Source organism: Bufo gargarizans, chromosome 3, assembly GCF_014858855.1.
Source record: "Bufo gargarizans isolate SCDJY-AF-19 chromosome 3, ASM1485885v1, whole genome shotgun sequence".
Taxonomy (NCBI): Eukaryota; Metazoa; Chordata; class Amphibia; order Anura; family Bufonidae; genus Bufo; species Bufo gargarizans.
Genome location: NC_058082.1, coordinates 89,436,851 through 89,455,519, shown reverse-complemented (window position 1 = coordinate 89,455,519; position 18,669 = coordinate 89,436,851). Strand labels below are relative to the sequence as shown.

General features: G+C 44.2%; 1 protein-coding gene across 1 annotated transcript in view; it reads left to right on the top strand.

Annotated features, from left to right (window-relative positions):
• The window catches only part of PARP4 (poly(ADP-ribose) polymerase family member 4), a 200,755-nt gene that overhangs the window by 67,011 nt on the left and 115,075 nt on the right, over positions 1-18,669 (top strand). Inside the window, exons 16-23 of the mRNA XM_044288460.1 lie at positions 2,482-2,606; positions 2,693-2,824; positions 2,902-2,988; positions 6,027-6,191; positions 6,275-6,321; positions 8,549-8,630; positions 12,035-12,172; positions 18,077-18,254. Coding sequence (XP_044144395.1) covers positions 2,482-2,606; positions 2,693-2,824; positions 2,902-2,988; positions 6,027-6,191; positions 6,275-6,321; positions 8,549-8,630; positions 12,035-12,172; positions 18,077-18,254 — 954 coding nt within the window. The remainder of the gene's footprint in view (positions 1-2,481; positions 2,607-2,692; positions 2,825-2,901; positions 2,989-6,026; positions 6,192-6,274; positions 6,322-8,548; positions 8,631-12,034; positions 12,173-18,076; positions 18,255-18,669) is intronic.

The following is an 18,669-nucleotide window of genomic DNA, read 5'->3' as shown; positions in this document are numbered from 1 at the left end:
GTGGGTGCGGTCTTGTCTCAGGGTCCCTCTCCTGCCAAATGGCGACCGTGTGCCTTTTTCTCAAAGAAACTCTCCTCCGCAGAGAGAAATTAGGATGTGGGAGATAGGGAGTTGTTGGCCATCAAGTTAGCTTTTGAGGAATGGCGCCATTGGCTAGAGTGAGCCAGACACCCTATTACCGTGTTTACCGACCATAAGAATCTGGCCTACTTGGAGTCAGCCAAGCGTCTGAACCCGAGACAGGCCAGATGGTCTTTGTTCTTTTCAAGGTTTAATTTTGTTGTCACGTTCCGCCCTGGGGTTAAGAATGTGAAGGCGGATGCCCTGTCACGTTGTTTTCCGGGAGGGGGGAACTTTGAAGACCCGGGTCCCATTTTGGCTGAAGGGGTGGTTGTCTCTGCTCTTTATCCTGAATTGGAGGCAGAGGTTCAGGCAGCCCAGGCAGAGGCTCCTGATCTTTGTCCTCCTGGGAGGTTGTTTGTGCCTCTCGCTTTACGACACTAGGTTTTTAAGGAGCACCACGATACTGTCCTTGCTGGGCACCCGGGGGGTAGAGCCACAGTGGATCTCATCGCTCGGAGATTCTGGTGGCCGGCTCTTCGTAAGTCGGTTGAGGGTTTTGTGGCAGCCTGCAAGACCTGCGCTCGTGCCAAAGTCCCTCATTCACGGCCATCGGGTCCTCTCCTTCCGTTACCCATTCCTTCCCGTCCTTGGACACATCTGTCCATGGATTTCATTACAGACCTGCCTCGTTCCTCGGGGAAGACTGTGATTCTGGTGGTGGTGGACCGTTTTAGAAAAATGGCGCATTTTGTTCCTTTTCCTAGCTTGCCCAATGCTATAAACGATGGCGCAGGCATTTATTGATCACATTGTCAAACTGCATGGTATCCCTTCAGACATAGTTTCTGATAGGGGCACGCAGTTTGTTTCCAGATTCTGGAAGGCCTTCTGTTCTCGCTTGGGGGTTCGGTTGTCATTCTCTTCTGCTTTCCACCCGCAGTCGAATGGCCAGACAGAGCGCGTCAATCAGAATCTGGAGACATATCTGCGTTGTTTTGTGGCGGAGAATCAGGAGGATTGGTGTTCTTTTCTCTCCCTTGCTGAGTTTGCTTTAAATAACCGTCGTCAGGAGTCCTCTGATAAGTCACCATTTTTTGGTGCATGTGGGTTTCATCCGCAGTTTGGGACATTCTCTGGAGAGGGGGATTCTGGTTTACCTGATGAGGAGAGATTCTCCTCGTCTTTGTCATCTATTTGGCAAAAGATTCAGGATAATCTAAAGAGCATGAGTGAGAGATATAAGCGTGTGGCGGATAAGAGACGTGTGCCTGGTCCGGACCTGAATGTTGGTGATCTGGTATGGTTGTCTACTAAGAATATCAAATTGAAGGTTCCCTCCTGGAAGTTGGGTCCTAAGTTTATTGGGCCTTACAAAATCTTGTCTGTCATCAATCCCGTTGCCTACCGCCTTGATCTTCCTCAGACTTGGAAGATCCATAATGTTTTTCACAAGTCCCTATTAAAACCTTATGTCCAACCCACTGTACCCTCCTCTTTGCCTCCTCCTCCGATCATGGTTGATGGTAATCTTGAATTTCAGGTCTCTAGTATTGTGGATTCTCGTATTGTCCGCGGTTCTATTCAGTACCTCGTTCATTGGGAGGGTTATGGTCCTGAGGAGAGGCTGTGGGTTCCAGTGGCGGACATTAAGGCCACTCGTCTTCTCAGGGCATTCCATAGGTCCCATCCTGAGAAGGTGGGCTCTGAGTGTCCGGTGTCCACTCGTAGAGGGAGGGGTACTGTCACCACCAGATCTTTGAGAAGTTCTGATAGACGTTCTTCAGTACCTCCTGCATTATCTTCTTTTGTTTTGCTTTCGTTTTGATATCTCTCCTCCCTCTCCCAGCTGTCATCTATTGCCTACCTATATATCTCCTCCCCATACTGCCTCACCTTGCGGTTTATACTACTTCCTGGATTGTGTTCTCTGCTAGAAGTTGCTACAGCTGGGTTTTCAGATAAGTCTATTTCTGTATTTGTTGTTTTCCTGTTGGCTTGGTTCTATGTGACCCTGACTCCCTCCGTATTAAGTGCAGGGAGCTGGTGGTCGTGTCCCCTCACTTTTATAGGGTTTGCAGGTGTCATTCAGTCTAGGTACGTGGACATGCAACCTTCTATCACTGAGATCTTTGCATGGGCTGAGAAGACAGGGAGAGCTTCAGGGCTTTAATAGGGGTCACCCTTTTGTTCCTTAGTTTTGGATCAAGCCAGTCGGATCCTTATTTGTAACTTCTTATTTTCTGTTACACCATCCGTGACAGTTGTGGACTATCGTTCCCTGCCAATCAACTAGCGATGGCCTGTCCCAAGGATAGGCCATCATTTACTAAAGACTGGACAACCCCTTTAAGGCATTTAAGCAAAATCTCATAGCATTATAAGATGAGAACTCCACTAAATAGTTGTTTTTATTAACAGATGTTTCAATAGATGATCTACCTGATGAACAGGTTATAAAAAGTGGTCTAAAAGGCAGTGATGGGCAGCAAATTCCTTTACAAAGCATACACGTCAAAGCTCAATTAATGGACCTTGCAGCTCAGGTACTTTGTGACTATTTAAAAATATTTTTTTGCTTTATAGATGACCTAGAATCTTTCAGATATATCTACTAATATGTATTTTACAGTTGGTGATATTCCAGACCTATAAGAATAATTCTGACTTCCCTATTGAGGCAAAATATGTTTTCCCTCTGAACAGTACAGGAGCTGTATGTGGTTTTGAAGCTTTTATCAATAGGAAACACATCATAGGAAAGGTATAATATTTGGTTTTACTAGATTTTTGTTTAACATACTGTTTAATTTGTCTAATTATGTAAATAATTTTCCGCAGGTAAAGGAAAAACAGCAGGCACATCGAGAGTACAGGACTGCTATCTGTGAAGGACATGGTGCTTATCTCATGGATCAAGATGCTCCTGTATGGTTTCAAAACACTACATTGTGTTAATGTTAAAATAATCTTACTTGTATGGCTACCTTCACACTTGCGTTTTGGCTTTCCGTTTGTGAGATCCGTCTTGGGCTCTCATAAGCGGTCCAAAACGGATCAGTTTTGGCCCAATGCATTCTGAATGGAAAAGGATCCGCTCAGAATTCATCAGTTTGTCTCCGTTCTGCCTCCATTCCACTCTGGAGGCGGACACCAAAACGCTGCCTGCAGCGTTTTTGCTGTCTGCCTGACGAAGCGGAGTCAAACGGATCCGTCCTAGCACACAATGTAAGTCAATGGGGACGTATCCGTTTTCTCTGACACAATCTAGCACAATACAAAACGGATCCATCCCCAATTGACTTTCAATGGTGTTCAAGGTGGATCCGTCATGGCTATAGAAGACATAATACAACCGGATCCGTTCATGACGGATGCATGCAGTTGTATTATTGTAATGGAAGCATTTTTGCAGATCCATGACGGATCCGCAAAAAACCCTAGTGTGAAAGTAGCCTTACATAGAGAGTTAAAATCAAAGTATGTTTGACTCATTATATTGTTACAAGTCAGGACTCTTAAAAATTATGAGGAACTGAAACAAGATCCAGCATATACAGTGGCATGCAAAAGTTTGGGCACCCCTGGTCAAAATTACTGTGAACAGTTAAAGGGGTTTTCCGGGAATTTAATATTGACGACCTGTCCTCGGATCAGTGGGGGTCTGACACCCGGCACCCCTGTCGATCAGCTGATTGAAGAGAAGGCCGCGCTCCATGCAAGCGCAGGCTTCCTTTATTGTTTACCTGCTTGCGGTCAACATCGCAGCAGCAAGCAGGTGTAATTACACAAAGCCGTCCTATTCACCTCTATGGGACAGCTCGTTGCTATATACTTGAGTAGGCTGGAGCCGTCCCATAGAAGTGAATGGGATGGTTTCTTGTAATTACAATGAAAGGAAGGCTGCACTGGCACGACACTCACCTTCTCTTCATCCAGCTGAAGGAAATAAGGCATCAATATTAAAATCCCAGAAAACCCCTTTAAGCAAGTTTTTGTTTTAATCTTTTACACTTTCAAAGTAACAAAAAAGGGAAATGGCCCAACACAAAACTGTTGGCACACTGCATGGTTAGTTACCTAGTAGCACCCTCTTGGCAAGTATCACAGCTTGTAAATACTTTTTGTAGTCAGCCAAGAGTCTTTCAATTCTTGTTTGAGGGATTTTCATCAATTCTTTCTTGCAAAAATCTTCCAGTTATACTAGATTCCTGGGCAGTCTTGCATTCACTGCTCTTTTGAGGTCTATCCACAGATTTTCAATGATGTTCACACCAGGGGACTGTGAGGGCCAGTAGGTAAAACCTTTACTTGCACCTTTTGAGGTAGTCTATTGTGGATTTTGTGTTTAGGATCATTTTCCATGTGTAGATGCCATCCTCTTTTCAACTTCAGCTTTTTAACAGCTGGTGTTATGTTTGCTTCCAGAATTTGCTGGAATTTCATTGAATCAATTCTTCCATCTACCCGTGAAGTGTTGCTCTTGCCATTGGCTGCAACACAACCACAAAGCATGGTTGATCCACCCCCATGCATAAAGGGGTTCTCCGGGCTTTTAATATTGATGACCTATCCTCAGGATAGACGGAGGTCCGACACCCGGCACACCCACTGATCAGCTGTATGAAGCTGTGTGCATGTCTCGCCGCCCTTCTCTTTTACTGCTCGCTGCTGCTTTGCCATAGACAGCAAGAAGAAAGACGGCACACTGCGCAGGGCTTCCCTTCATACAGCTGATCGGCGGGGTTGCCGGGTGTTGGACACACGCCTATCCTGAGGATAGGTCATCAATATTAAAAGTCCGGGAAACCTCTTTAATATCCTGCTAAACAATTTGATCTTTGGCTAGAGATCCCCTAAGGGAATGAAGCTTAGCCAAGGGTCGAGGTTCAGCATTCTGTTTGTCCTATTGCGGACAGGGTAAGGGGAACACTACTACTGCAGCCAGTTGTCTGACAGCCACACACAGGGCAGTAAGGAGGAGGAGGGTGGACATGGCTGATCTGTAGATACACAAAAAAGATTTATTTATATATTTCTCAGTTTTAATTGTAATTGGAGACAAAATAGGATTAGGCTACTTTCACACTTGCGTTCAGAGCGGATCCGTCTGAGACGGATCCGCTCATATAATGCAGACGGTGGATCCGTTCAGAACGCATCCGTCTGCATTATATTGTAAAAAAATTCTAAGTGTGAAAGTAGCCTGAACGGATCCGTCCAGACTTTTACATTGAAAGTCAATGGGGGACGGATCCGTTTGAAGATTGAGCCATATTGTGTCATCTTCAAACGGATCCGTCCCCATTGACTTACATTGTAAGTCTGGACGGATCCGCTTGCCTCCGCACGGCCAGGCGGACACCCGAACGCTGCAAGCAGCGTTCAGGTGTCCGCCTGCTGAGCGGAGCGGAGGCTGAACGCTGCCAGACTGATGCATTCTGAGCGGATCCGCGTCCACTCAGAATGCATTAGTGCTGGACGGATGCGTTCGGGACCGCTTGTGAGAGCCTTCAAACGGAGCTCACAAGCGGACACCCGAACGCTAGTGTGAAAGTAGCCTTAGAAGGGTTTTCCAAGATTTTAATACTGATGACCTCTTGATAGGTCATCAGTATATGATCGGTGGGGGATCGACACCCGGGACCCCTGCCAGTCAGCTGTTTGAGACGGCACTGGTGCTCCTGGTAGTGCCGCAGTCTTCTAGCAGCTTACCAAGCACAGCTCCGTACATTGTATTGTTTAGCAGCTGTGCTTGGTATCGATCTCTGTCCCATTATCAGTATTAGTGTTATTATTGTTTTCATTTTCTGCGTTTACTGTTCTTTTAAGTTGTACAGATCTTTTTAGTATATTCAGTGTTATGTATACAGTTTTGCTGTCTTTGTAAGTTGACCATACTGACCATTTATAAACCAGCGGTGACTTGCCAAGACTAATAAATAATTTAGCTACTTCTGTTTTAGGATGTATTCACAGTGAGTGTGGGAAATTTACCACCCAATGCAACTGTTGTCATAAAAATCACCTATGTTATGGAGCTCAGCTGTGACTATGGTTCTATTAATTTCTCAATTCCTGGAAGTGTGGTTGAATGGCAAGAAGACAGAGCATTAAAAGAAAATACCCAGGTAAAAATATTGCTTTGAAATTCATTTTGTTGGAGGTTTATCAGTTCAGTAGTTCATGACTGGAACCTTTTTGTTTTTTAAAGGATACTTTAACAAAAGTGGGCATTGATAGTGACATGGCAACAAAGGGGTAAGTTTGAAAAACCACTATGGAGTTATTGTGTATCATTGTAGTGTAATGTAACTTTATTCTCAATAGTACTTTATTTTGCTCAGTAGTTTTATATGTATCCTATTGTTTTACAAACAGTCATGGCTCATATTACTTCAATATTATATTTCAATACCATATTACTTCTACACTACTCACAAAAAGTTGGGGATATTTGGCTTGTGGGTGAAATTTCAGGATGAACATAAAATGCACTCTAACCTTTACAGCTGAACTTAATGTGACCTTCTCTAAACTTTTGAATGCACATGTCCAACTGTTCAGTGTTTGAGTACTTTTTGCACAACTTGCTGTTCACTAACAAGGAGCAAAATTCACAATAGGTGTTTCAATCACATAAGAAATAGAAATGGGCGGCACAGCCTATGTCCCATCAAAAATGCCAAGGCGTCCCCGTAACTCTGCCTCACTTCAGCGGCTGGTGCTCAAGCCATAACAAATTATAAAGTCTATAGATGAATAGAATATAGTAGGCGGCACTCACCAATGTAGAAAACAAACTTCTTTATTGTCCATAACTACACTCACAATAAAAAGCAGGGGCGGAACAGCTTTCATACAGTCAGGTAAGCGGCGACGGCCCTTATGCGCTCTCGCGCTTCTTCAGGCCACCAATGTTGGCCTGAATTCATCTATGGACTTCACAACAGGTGTTTGATCTATGAGTCACCCAATAAATTTCTTGGTGCAATCAGAACTAGTATTTAAACAGTCCTCCTCATCATGCTGTTCACATTTTGACATCATGAGACCAAGACGACACCTAACAATTGATCATCAGTACCTCACGATTGCGAGGCTTCAAGCAGGATGTTCTCAGACGGAAGTGGCCACTGAGCTTAGAGTGTCACAGATTGTCATCAGTAGGTTGTAACAGAGATACAGAGAGACTGGAAGAGTCACAGAAAGGCATAGAAGTGGGCGCCCTTTGGCCACATCCCACACTGATGGACAGCTTAATTGTGAACAATGCCTTGCGGAACCGGAAGATGAGTGCCGCACAACTCCAGGCACATTTAAGGGAGGTAAGAGGCACCAAAGTGTTGTCAGACCATTCAAAACCATTTACATCAGGTCTGCATGCTAGATGACCTGCAAAGGTACCTGACCACATTACCAGGAACAGGCATCATTGTCTTGCATGGGCAAAGGACCATCTACGCTGGACGAGGGACCAGTGGGCCTCAGTGCTGTTCACTGATGAAGGTTGGTTCACGCTGAGCAGAAATGGCCTCCACTTTCTCCAGACCTGAATCCCATTAAAAAAACCTATGGGATCAGCTGAGTTACCGTTTAGAGGCTCGTAACTCTGTACCCCAAAACGTCAATGACCTGAGGGCCACCCTATACCCACCACTGTTGTAGGCTTTTGTTTCAATAAATTGTTTGAGATGAGGTAATCACCATTGCATGCTTCTACTTAAATGCCCTACTTTCATCATTTAATATTACTGTAGCGTGAACTTTTTAAGTTTTACTTCTCCTGGTGCCAGAAAGTGACACATGTCAGATTTATTTTAAAAAGATATATATATATATATATATAAAAAAAGTTTCATAACACATTCAGCCTGGTCAAAAGCCTTCTCTAGATCCACTGACGAAGACCAGTTACCGTGACTAGTTGATTAGTATTAACCTAATTTTCTTGCTGTCCCTGCCATAAAACTGGACTAACCTGGGTAAGGCTGGGTTCAGACCTTAGCGTTTTACAGCGCGTTCCTACGCTCTGTAAAACGCTCAACAGGAATGGTTCTCACCTGAGCGTTTTACAGCGCGTACGACCGCGTTGTAAAACGCCCGACGCCCCAAGAAGTACAGGAGCTTCTTTGGGGTGTCTTGTCGCGCGTTCCCGTACATAGACTTCAGCGGGAACGCGTGACAATGGGCGTTCGCTTGTCTCTGTATGCGCGATTGCAAACGCCCGTACAATCGCGCATACAGAGCGTACGTTCAGTACGCTCAGGTCTGAACCCAGCCTAAACGATTTGGGAAATAACTTGCTTTAGATAAGATACCATGGTATGTGTCACAGCAGCCACGTGGTCAGTTGGAAAATAACCTACTAAAGTCGTTTTCTCAGAATCAAAACTTACAAAAAAATAACAAAACAAAAAAATATTGCATGCCATTATTTTATTGTAAAGGTGATTGCTTATTTTTACTCATTTAAAATTCCTTTCAGATCCTTTAGTTTGGATATGTCCATTGAGATGCCAAGAAAAATAGAATTCATTAAATCTTATACACACACAATAAAAATAAAGGTAAGTCCTTTCTGTAATAGCACACCTTGGCTAGCAGATGTAGAGGCTGAAAACAGAGTTCTTTTTGAAAATCACAGCAAAAAAATTACAAAATCATGATAGATGAATAATCTGTTAGGCTACTTTCACACTGCCGTTTCTGGGTCCGCCTGTGAGATCCGTTTCAGGGCTCTCACAAGCGGACCAAAACGGATCAGTTCAGCCCCAATGCATTCTGAATGGATAAGGATCCGTTCAGAATGCATCACTTTGGCTGTGTTTGGTCTCCGTTACATTTTTTAGACGGTCACTAAAATGCAGCTTGCAGCGTTTTGGTGACCGTCTGACTATGCGGAGCCCAACGGATCCATCTAGACTTACAATGTAAGTCAATGGGGATGGATCCGTTTTTCACTGACACAATATGGTGCAATTGAAAACTAATCCGTCCCCCATTGACTTTCAATGTAAGTCATGACGGATCCGTTTTGACTTAGACTTTTTTTTTATGAATAATGCAAACGGATCCGTTATTAACGGATACAAGCGTTTGCATTATTCGTGCGGATCCGTCTGTCCAGATACAAGACGGATCCGCAGAAAACGTGAGTGTGAAAGTAGCCTTAGTGATAGATGAATAATCTGTTATTCAGTTGTCTCCACATCTTGAGAGTGTTTATACAGTTGAATTTGTGGGGGATACTGTGGACAGGGTGACCGGCACAAGACCACGTGTACAGTGTTAATTTTAGGACATGGTCAGATAGCATAGTCAAGTATCAGAATAATGTCAGTTTGAGACAAAATACTCTCTCTGGCACCTGACCCTGAAATCTGACCGAACACTGTGTTGCTGGTTTTCAGTGGCATACACCACATGTAAAGAAATCCACAGAAAGCAAGTTCATGGACTGTCTGGAATCCATGCCTAAGGAACATCTTCTGCAGCCATACCACTGGGGAAGGTTTTAAGGCCCAAAATGCTCCATTTAATGGATGTACTGACACTCATCTAATGAATTTGTCTTAAGAATTGTCAAATTAAATACTCAGTTTCTAACTGCAAAAGATCTCTTCATTGTTAGATACAGAGACAGCACAAATGTTTATTATAGTGGCACGCAGGAATGTGTTCCTGACTGAAAACCACTTTTTTTCTTATTATCCACAGGTTAGGGAATAACTGTTAGATCAGTGGGATTCCAACTGTCAGCTGACAGCTATCTCTCCCAACTCCTCCATTCACATTCAGAGCCAAGCCTGTATGTGTTTTCAGCGGGGATAAGAGGAGAAAGCCGCTGATAGACACCTCTGGTGGTGGCTTATCCAACAAGAGAAGAGAAGGATCGGGTGACGAAATTCAATGCGCCTGAGCCTTCTCTTCCCAACCTCATCTGTGAAGCAGAGTTGGGAGCTCCCCATACACATTAGTCAGCTGGCTCTGCCATAAGCTGTGCATTTGGCTAACAGTAATGTACTTTAATGTGTATGGCGTACCTTTAGACTGCATTAGTAAGTTTGCCTAATGTGGATTAGTAGGGACACTGTCAGCCACCTCTACGCATATCTAAGTATAAGAAAAGTACTGTGGTAAAAGTAGAAGACCGCTCTAGAAGAAACAACATCAGCTTTAGGCCTCCTGCACACGAACGTGTGCGCCCCGTGGTCGTGCTGCGGCCTGTAAATTGCGGGCCGCAATGCATGAACACTGTCCGTGGGGCAGCCGCAGCGGATCGCGGACCCATTCACTTTAATGGCCGGCCATTTCCGCAAAAAGATAGGACATGTTCTATCTTTTTGCAGAACGGAAGTACGGGGTGAAACCCCATGGAAGCACTCCGTAGTGCTTTGCATAGGGTTCAGTTCCATGCTTCCGTCCCGCACCATTCTGCATCTCCGGATTTTCGGACCCATTGAACTGAATGGGTCCGCCTCCGTCATGCAGAATGCCCACGGAACGGCACCCTTGTATTGCGGATCCGCAAATGCGGTCCGCAATACAGCAACGGGGAGCACACGTTTGTGTGCAGGAGGCCTAAGAAGGATCTTTGAAAGTACTGATTCAGGTACCTTAAATGGCGATTTGATTATTTTGTCTCTCTTCTGCTTAAAGCTCATCAAAGAGGTCTACTTATAGACAAGGTCCTCCACACCACACACCCAAGCCAAAAAACATCCCCAGCCAAGCCCCCAGGGATGTTGTAGTCAGGCTATATGTTTATCATTTTAATGAAATGATAGCTAAAACTGCAGCCTCAGGCAAAGATCCCACACAGGTTTCTACAACATTACAATTCTTATCTGATTTATCAACAATCACTTTAGTTAGATGCAGAGAATTTGCCTACCAAAAAATTCTGAGTGGACGCAACATCCGCTATGAGTGGGTTGATGCAGCAATATCTGGGACGTTAAAGGTTCCGATCTGTTGCTATGGCAGCCTGGCCACTTGTGAAGGCTCCCAAGCCTGTCCTACCAAAGTGCCTGTTAAAGGGGTTGTCTTACTTTAGCAAATGGCATTTATCATGTAGAGAAAGTTTAATACAGGGCCCTTACTAATGTATTGTGATTGTCCATATTGCCTCCTTTGCTGGCAGGGACATGGGAATCATCATAGGGAACGCTTTTTCCTATAAGCATGATCACTGCAGCTGGAATGCAGGGTGGTCGGAAGCATGGAAACGAGCAGTGTATAATGTGATTCTAGGAGTAGGGGCAACACCGACATTGCTCCTAGAGGCTCATTTTCATCAGATAAAAGTTCATTTTTCACAAAATAAGAGGCACATAGAAATAAGGGACAAAGACTTAGCTTCGGATGACATTAGCACATGTCTACTTTCAAACTGTTTAATAACTATGTTCTTGATGACAGACACTCGTTAAAGAGGACCTATCACCACAAAATGCAAAGCAATCTGAAAGCAGCATGTTTTAGAGCAAGAGAAGCTGAGCAGATTGATGTGTGTGTTTATATATATATATATTTCTTTTTTAATTTTATTTTTTTCTTTGTAAAAGGTTTGGTAAAACCTGTAATTTATACATTTGACCTCCTGTGAACAGCCATTGGTACAGGAGGCGGGGTTGTTAGATACTGATAGCATTGTGAGTATAAGTGTGCATAAGAGATAGCTGACAGTCACCGATAACTCCTCCTCCCTGTACTGTATTAAAAAAGCTAAGATATAAATGTATAAATTACAAGTGTTACTAAAATGTTTCCACAAAAATATATATCAGTCTGCTCGGCTTCTCCTGCTCTATAACATACGTAGTACTGTCAGATTGCATTGCATTTTGTGGTGACAGTTCCTCTTTAAGGTTTTGTGCAGAAAAATGTGCCATTAAATTAAAACATGTCCCAGACTTTAACTGCGCATTCAAGCTATCCTAACACCACTGGTCTATTGTTTGTATTTCAGAAAACCGAGTGCAAAGCTGTCATTCAAACTGAAGAATCCAGTTGTTTCAATGATGACGGTTTTAGTTTAATCATATCATTGGAAAATGCCTATATCCCAAGGATGTGGGTTGAGAAACACCCAGATCAAGACAGCGAGGTAAAATACAGTAACAAAAAAACAAAGTTAGACCAGCACTTCCAAACAATCTAATATATATAAAGCGGAGTGTATGTGTGTGTGTATGTGTATGTATGTATGTCCACTAAAGGAATCTGGACCGTTGCACTTACAATCACAAAATTTGGCACACAGGTACATCAAGTGTCCGGGAAAGTTTTAGACCAGGTCTCAGCTCTCTAGGGCGTACTGTTCCTGAGATATTCCCAAAAAATACATTAGCCAATAGAAGCCTGGTCACATGACCCTTATCAGCCAATTGAAGCTCGCAGGCCAGTCTCCACATTTACACAGCTTTACACCAGGTTTCCATTACAACCCAGCCATTTTTCTTCACTGCTGTAGGTGAGCTTTAAAGGAAATCTGTCACCAGGATAATCGCTATTGAAGTAAAGCCAAGGCCTAAAAGCACTTAGTACCTTATTTCAAGATGTGCCTTTGTTCCAGCAATAGATGTTTTTATCCTCTGAAAATCCAGTTTATTTGGTATGCGAATAAGCCAGTAAGGTGCCCAGAGGGGCGTCACTCTTGCAGGAAGGAGCCCAGGCATGCCTCCTGCCACAATGTGTCCACCCTCAAAAGACAAACTTAAAAAACCCGCCCCCAGGTCCTGCTAAGCCACGCCCCTGATCCGGTTAGGCCACCCCCCTCCCACTCCTCAGCTGACGGGGATTGAAAAAATGAAGTTAAAAATCAACTTCTAGGTCCCGCCAAGCTACGCAGCGATTTGGTTAGGCCATGCCCCCTCCGACCCCTGAGCCAACGGGGATTAAAAAAATAAAGTTAAAAATCAACTTCTGTCAGCTGCAGAGGTGGAAGGGAGGGTGACTTTCTTCCTGCAGCTCACACTCAGACAGCACAGTGCTGCTGTCTGAGAGTGAATTGTTCAAAAGGACATCCTTGTGTCTGTCCAGGCCCTGCAGCAGACAGAGGACAGGGAGTCTGAAACTGGACCCCTGGCCACCCTAGGGGCAGGCTGCTGTGGAGGTCACAGTTAAGGGAATGGTCCACTATGGAGGTCAGTGTTAAGGGGCAGATTGCTGTAAAGTCCACTGTTAAGGGGGCGGGTCCCTGTGGAGGTCATTGTCAAGGGGGTGGTGTGCTGTGAATCTCACTGTTAAAGGCTGCTGTAAAGGTCAAAGTTAAGTTAAAGGGGTGGGCTTCTGTGGAGGTCCAATTTTAAGGGACGGGGCACGGTGGGGGGCTTTGGAGTTCACTGTTAAGGGGGCGGGGTGCTGTAGATGTCACTGTTATAGTGGATAGTTTTGATATCTTTTAACGACACACACAATAATTAAATGAAATAGATTAAATATACCCGAGCGAAGCCGGGTCCTTCAGCTAGTATGAAATAAAGTACAGGTGCACACTACCACTGCTGACATGCAAAAGCAAACACCGTATCTAACTGCACACTGCTCCATGCACAAAGATACATGCAAAAACTGTAAACATGGGTTATTCTGAACAGGGCCGATTCTAGCTTTTCTGCTGCCTGAGGCAAAAAATGAAATGAAATGGTGCTCCCCTTTGTGGCCAGGGGCAGGGGAGCACCTAGCCTTTCTGCTGCCTGAGGTAAAAATTGAAACGTCACCCACATGCCTAATTCTCAACCTAACCCATTCCCTCCAGATCAGCTCATAAGAGTGGTTCTTTCTCTGCTCAACTGCTCACCGCCGCATTTACAGTGGTGAGCAGGTAAACAGAGCAGAGAAGGCAGCGCTCATACAAAAAAAAAAAAAGAAGCAGACAACCCCTTTAAAGGCATGGAAAACATTACATACAGCCCTACAACCACATACAGGGTAATACAGCACTACATATGTAACTCTTACATCCAGTGACGTATTCTCTGATGTAGATATTCTCTTTCCTCATCTTCTCCATTCAGACCAGACCACTGTGATGATTTCTTTCAACTATCCCTTCTCTCTGCAGAGTTTGACAAACAAACATCTTAGTTTCCTACTTTTCCTTCCTCCTCCTCACTTTCTGAACACCCCATCCTGCTACCTCTAATACTGTGCCCACTGTGCTCCCCAATACTATACTGCAGAAACAGTTCCCCCTGAAAATACTGGTACCACACAGATAGTGTGCCAGTACAGAAAATACCCCCTTACCTTTCAGATCAGACCCCCATATCAAACCTCAGATGAAACCCCCACCATCTCAGACCAGACCTTCTTTAGACGTCTATGTCAGACCCCATATCAGACCTCAGATCAGACGCCCTTTAGACCTCCATGTCAGAAACCTCCCATCTCAGACCAAACCCCCCATCAGACCCCTATTAGACCTCTCAGACCCCCATATCAGACCTCACACTAGACCTACAGACCCACATATCAGACCCCATTAGACTTCCAGACCCTCATATCAGACCAGACCTCCAGACCCCTATATCAGACCCCCAATAGACTTACCCCGATTTCAGACCTCAGAACCCCCCACATCAGACCACCAGTCAGACCTTCAGAGCCCTCTTATCAGACCTCCAGTCCCCCCATATCACACCTCAGATACCCAGACCTCCAGACCCCACCATATCAGACCTCTAGACCCCCCATATCAGACCTCTAGAACCCCCATATTAGACCTCTAGACCCCCCATATCAGACCTCCAGACCCCCCATATCAGACTTCTAGATCCCCATATCAGACCTCCAGCCCCCCATATCAGACCTCCAGCCCCCCATATCAGACCTCCAGACCCCCCATATTAGACCTCCAGACACCCATATCAGACCTGCATACCCCCATATCTGACCTCAGACCTCCAGACCCCCATATCTGACCTCTAGATCCCCCATATCTGACCTCAGACCCCCAATCAGACGTCCATATCTGATCTCAGACCCCCAATCAGACCTCTAGACCCCCATATTAGACCTCAGACCCCCATATCTGACCTCAGACCTCCAATCAGACCTCCAGACCCCCCAATCAGACCTCCAGACCTCCATATCAGACCTTAGATCAGACTTGATAAAATTTTTTATAAACTTACCTCTCCTGCTCCGCCGTTCCTCTCCATGTCCGGCAGTCTCCGGGTCTCTTCTCAGGGCCCGTGCTGCAGTTACCTGACCTCCTGCAGCGTCAGGTCAGATTGCGCTCTGTGCGTCCTGACGCTGCAGGCAGCCAGGACCCAGCAGCGCAGGACCTGTGAAGAGCAAGCAGGAGGAGGGGTAAGTACAGCGCTTCTCCCCCCCCTTCTCCTGCATACTAGTTAGCGCTTTCATAATGGAAGCGCTCACTAGTATTCCCTTTATAAGGTGCACTGCATCTTACAAAGGGAAAAATGCAGTGCCACTGGCAAGGGGGGCATTGGCCACAGGCTTTGCCGATGTGCCCCTTCAAAGCCAGCACAAGATGCCGCCTGAGGCGAGATTCTCATCTCGCCTCATGGGAAAGGGGGCCTGATTCTGAATGTCATCACTGCTGTACTTACTATACATGAAAATTTGAAGCTCTTTTCTTATAAAAAATTTGTTGAGCCCATCTACCAGTGGCAAGTTGGCTTCTGCAGACGGGAACCTACTCTATCAGACTTTCTTCTCCTCGACCTTCGCATACAACATTCAGGGAAATGTAGGATCCAACTATACTATGCTGTAATTAAAAGCTTTAGACCAGGGATGCCCAACCTGCGGCCCTCCAGCAAAACTATAACTACCATCATGCCTGGATAGCCTACAGCAAGTCATGATGGGAGTTGTAGTTTTACAATAGCTGGAGGGCCACAGGTTGAGCATGCCTGCTTTACAGATGGGCAGGGGGTGCACGGTCCAAATTGAGGCAGTGACTCCCCCAAATGTGCAATGCAAAAAACGTGCACCAGCACCTATACTATATTTCATATTGTTTGAAGTTGCTGGTCGAACTGTGTTTTTTTGCATTGCACTTTTAGAGAAGTGCCCATCTCTATTTGGACAGTGAACTCCAAAGCTTTAATTAGAGCATAGTATAGTTAGATCCTACATTACCTGGAATTTAGTAGGCCTAGGTCCAGAAAGAGGCAAGTCTAATAATGTAAATTCATATCTGAAGAAACAACCTTGCCATAAGTAGATAGGCCTGACACAATTTTGCTTCAAATTTTTATGTACAGTAAGTTTAGCAGTAATGCAATTCAGAATAACCCATATTTCGAGTGTTTGCTTGTGTCTTTGTGCATGGAGTAATGTGCTGCTTGCTACCTATAGTGCTTGTATGCTTTTGTAAAATACAATAACTATATTTTCTCATCTTTTAAGTCACTAGAATTCAGCTGAAATATTAATTGTCCATCCACAGTACCTATAACACAGCAGAAAAAGAAACCACAAAAAAATGTAGCCTCCAGATGACTCTCCTGACATGTCTGCTTTAGTAAATACTGTACTTGTATTCCCCATGAAATTATTCTGGAGCATCATTATTTTTTTTAGAATTTAGAATTTTGGCATTCCTCTCTTATTTCACCTGGAAATGTATGTATAAAAGTAAATTCTAAAACAGACATGTCAGGAGAAGGAAATGTATTATTAGAAAATGACAGGCCGTATTCACACATTATAGGGTGAAATCTGCTGTGGATTTTTACAATTGACCAGCGGACACCCTGCGGACTAGTCCCAGTTCAATTTTAAAATCAGCATCATGTTCCACATATATTTTTTTCAGGAGCATGGGGTATAAAATAGCACATTCACTTGCGTTACTATTGGAAAGTTAGTGAGTTCCATCAGAATTTACGTGTGGAATCTATGCCTAAAGCCTGACTGAACATGTGAACTTGGCCTTACATTTTTATATTTTTTATCACTATTTTTGAAATATTTTTATGCTCATATCTATATAAAAAATAATTTTGGACTGTTCCAGTTTTCACATTGGCCACTTGAGTATGTACTAAACTGTAATGCTGCTGAATTGTCAGTTTTGCTGTGTAGAATGGGACAGGTCATTATAGAGTGAGGAAGTGGAAGTTCCATTGTAGTGATTGAGGCCCAGATAAGGCAGGCAATTAGCACTATACACACAAGTAAGGCTTGGTTGCACCTCCCGATACTCCTTAGGCTACTTTCACACTAGCGTTCGTCGGTCCGCTCGTGAGCTCCGTTTGAAGGGGCTCACGAGCGGACCCGAACGCTTCCGTCCAGCCCTGATGCAGTCTGAATGGAGCGGATCCGCTCAGACTGCATCAGTCTGGCGGCGTTCAGCCTCCGCTCCGCTCGCCTCCGCACGGACAGGCGGACAGCTGAACGCTGCTTGCAGCGTTCGGGTGTCCGCCTGGCCGTGCGGAGGCGTGCGGATCCGTCCAGACTTACAATGTAAGTCAATGGGGACGGATCCGTTTGAAGATGCCACAATATGGCTCAATCTTCAAGCGGATCCGTCCCCCATTGACTTTACATTGAAAGTCTGGACGGATCCGTCCGAGGCTATTTTCACACTTAGCTTTTATATGCCAATATAATGCAGACGGATCCGTTCTGAACGGAGCCTCCGTCTGCATTATTATGATCGGATCCGTTCAGAACGGATCCGATCGAACGCTAGTGTGAAAGTAGCCTTAGCCATGTATAAAAAGTATAAAAATGTTTTTATCTATAAAGCACACAACATTCAGTACAGGAAGGGTTTGTCATGATCAGGGAAATAAAAACAAAGTGCATTACCATTTATTTTATTTGTTTTTTTCACAAAGCATTTTTGTTGTATTTATTTTCTTTTTGCAACGTGTACATCTACCCTTACATCTAATTAAGAAACTGCAATTAAAGACATTCCCATGTGAGCTTATTCCCCTAATATAATATCAAATCCAATGCTGCATATGTTGGCTCATAACAGATATTTGCTTCTTTTACTGTTTCTATGTTGATTCTATTTTTATAGGCATGCATGCTGATTTTTCAACCTGAGATTGAATATGCATGTGAGGATATATTTTTGACAATATGCCTTGATTGTTCCAACTCCATGGAGTCCTGTTTTCACAGTGCTAAACAGGTGGCACTACTTGCACTGAGATCTATAAACTGCAGCTATGTGAACGTTGTCCTTTTTGGGTCAAGTAAGTATATACAGTAAGGCATTACTATATATATATATATATATATATATATATATATATATATATATATATATAGTCACATAGTCAAGCAAATAATATGTTTTACTTTTTCCTTCCACTTTGTACCGTTTGTCAGTAACTTGCATGCTGAAGTGAGTGAGTCTTGCAGTTCACCTCATGTCTGAATGAGTCTTGGAAATCCACAGCATGTCAATTGTTTGTGTGGAACTTTTGTGTGGATTCTTTGTGAGAATATGTTCAATCTTTTGCGGAACGGACATACAGATGCGGAAAGTGTCCTATGTTTACTCGTCTGTTAAATGTGGATCGCGCACAGACTGCATCTGTGTTTTACGGATGCACGGTTTGCTGACTGCAAAATACATACAGCCATGTGGCTGTCGCCTTACAATGT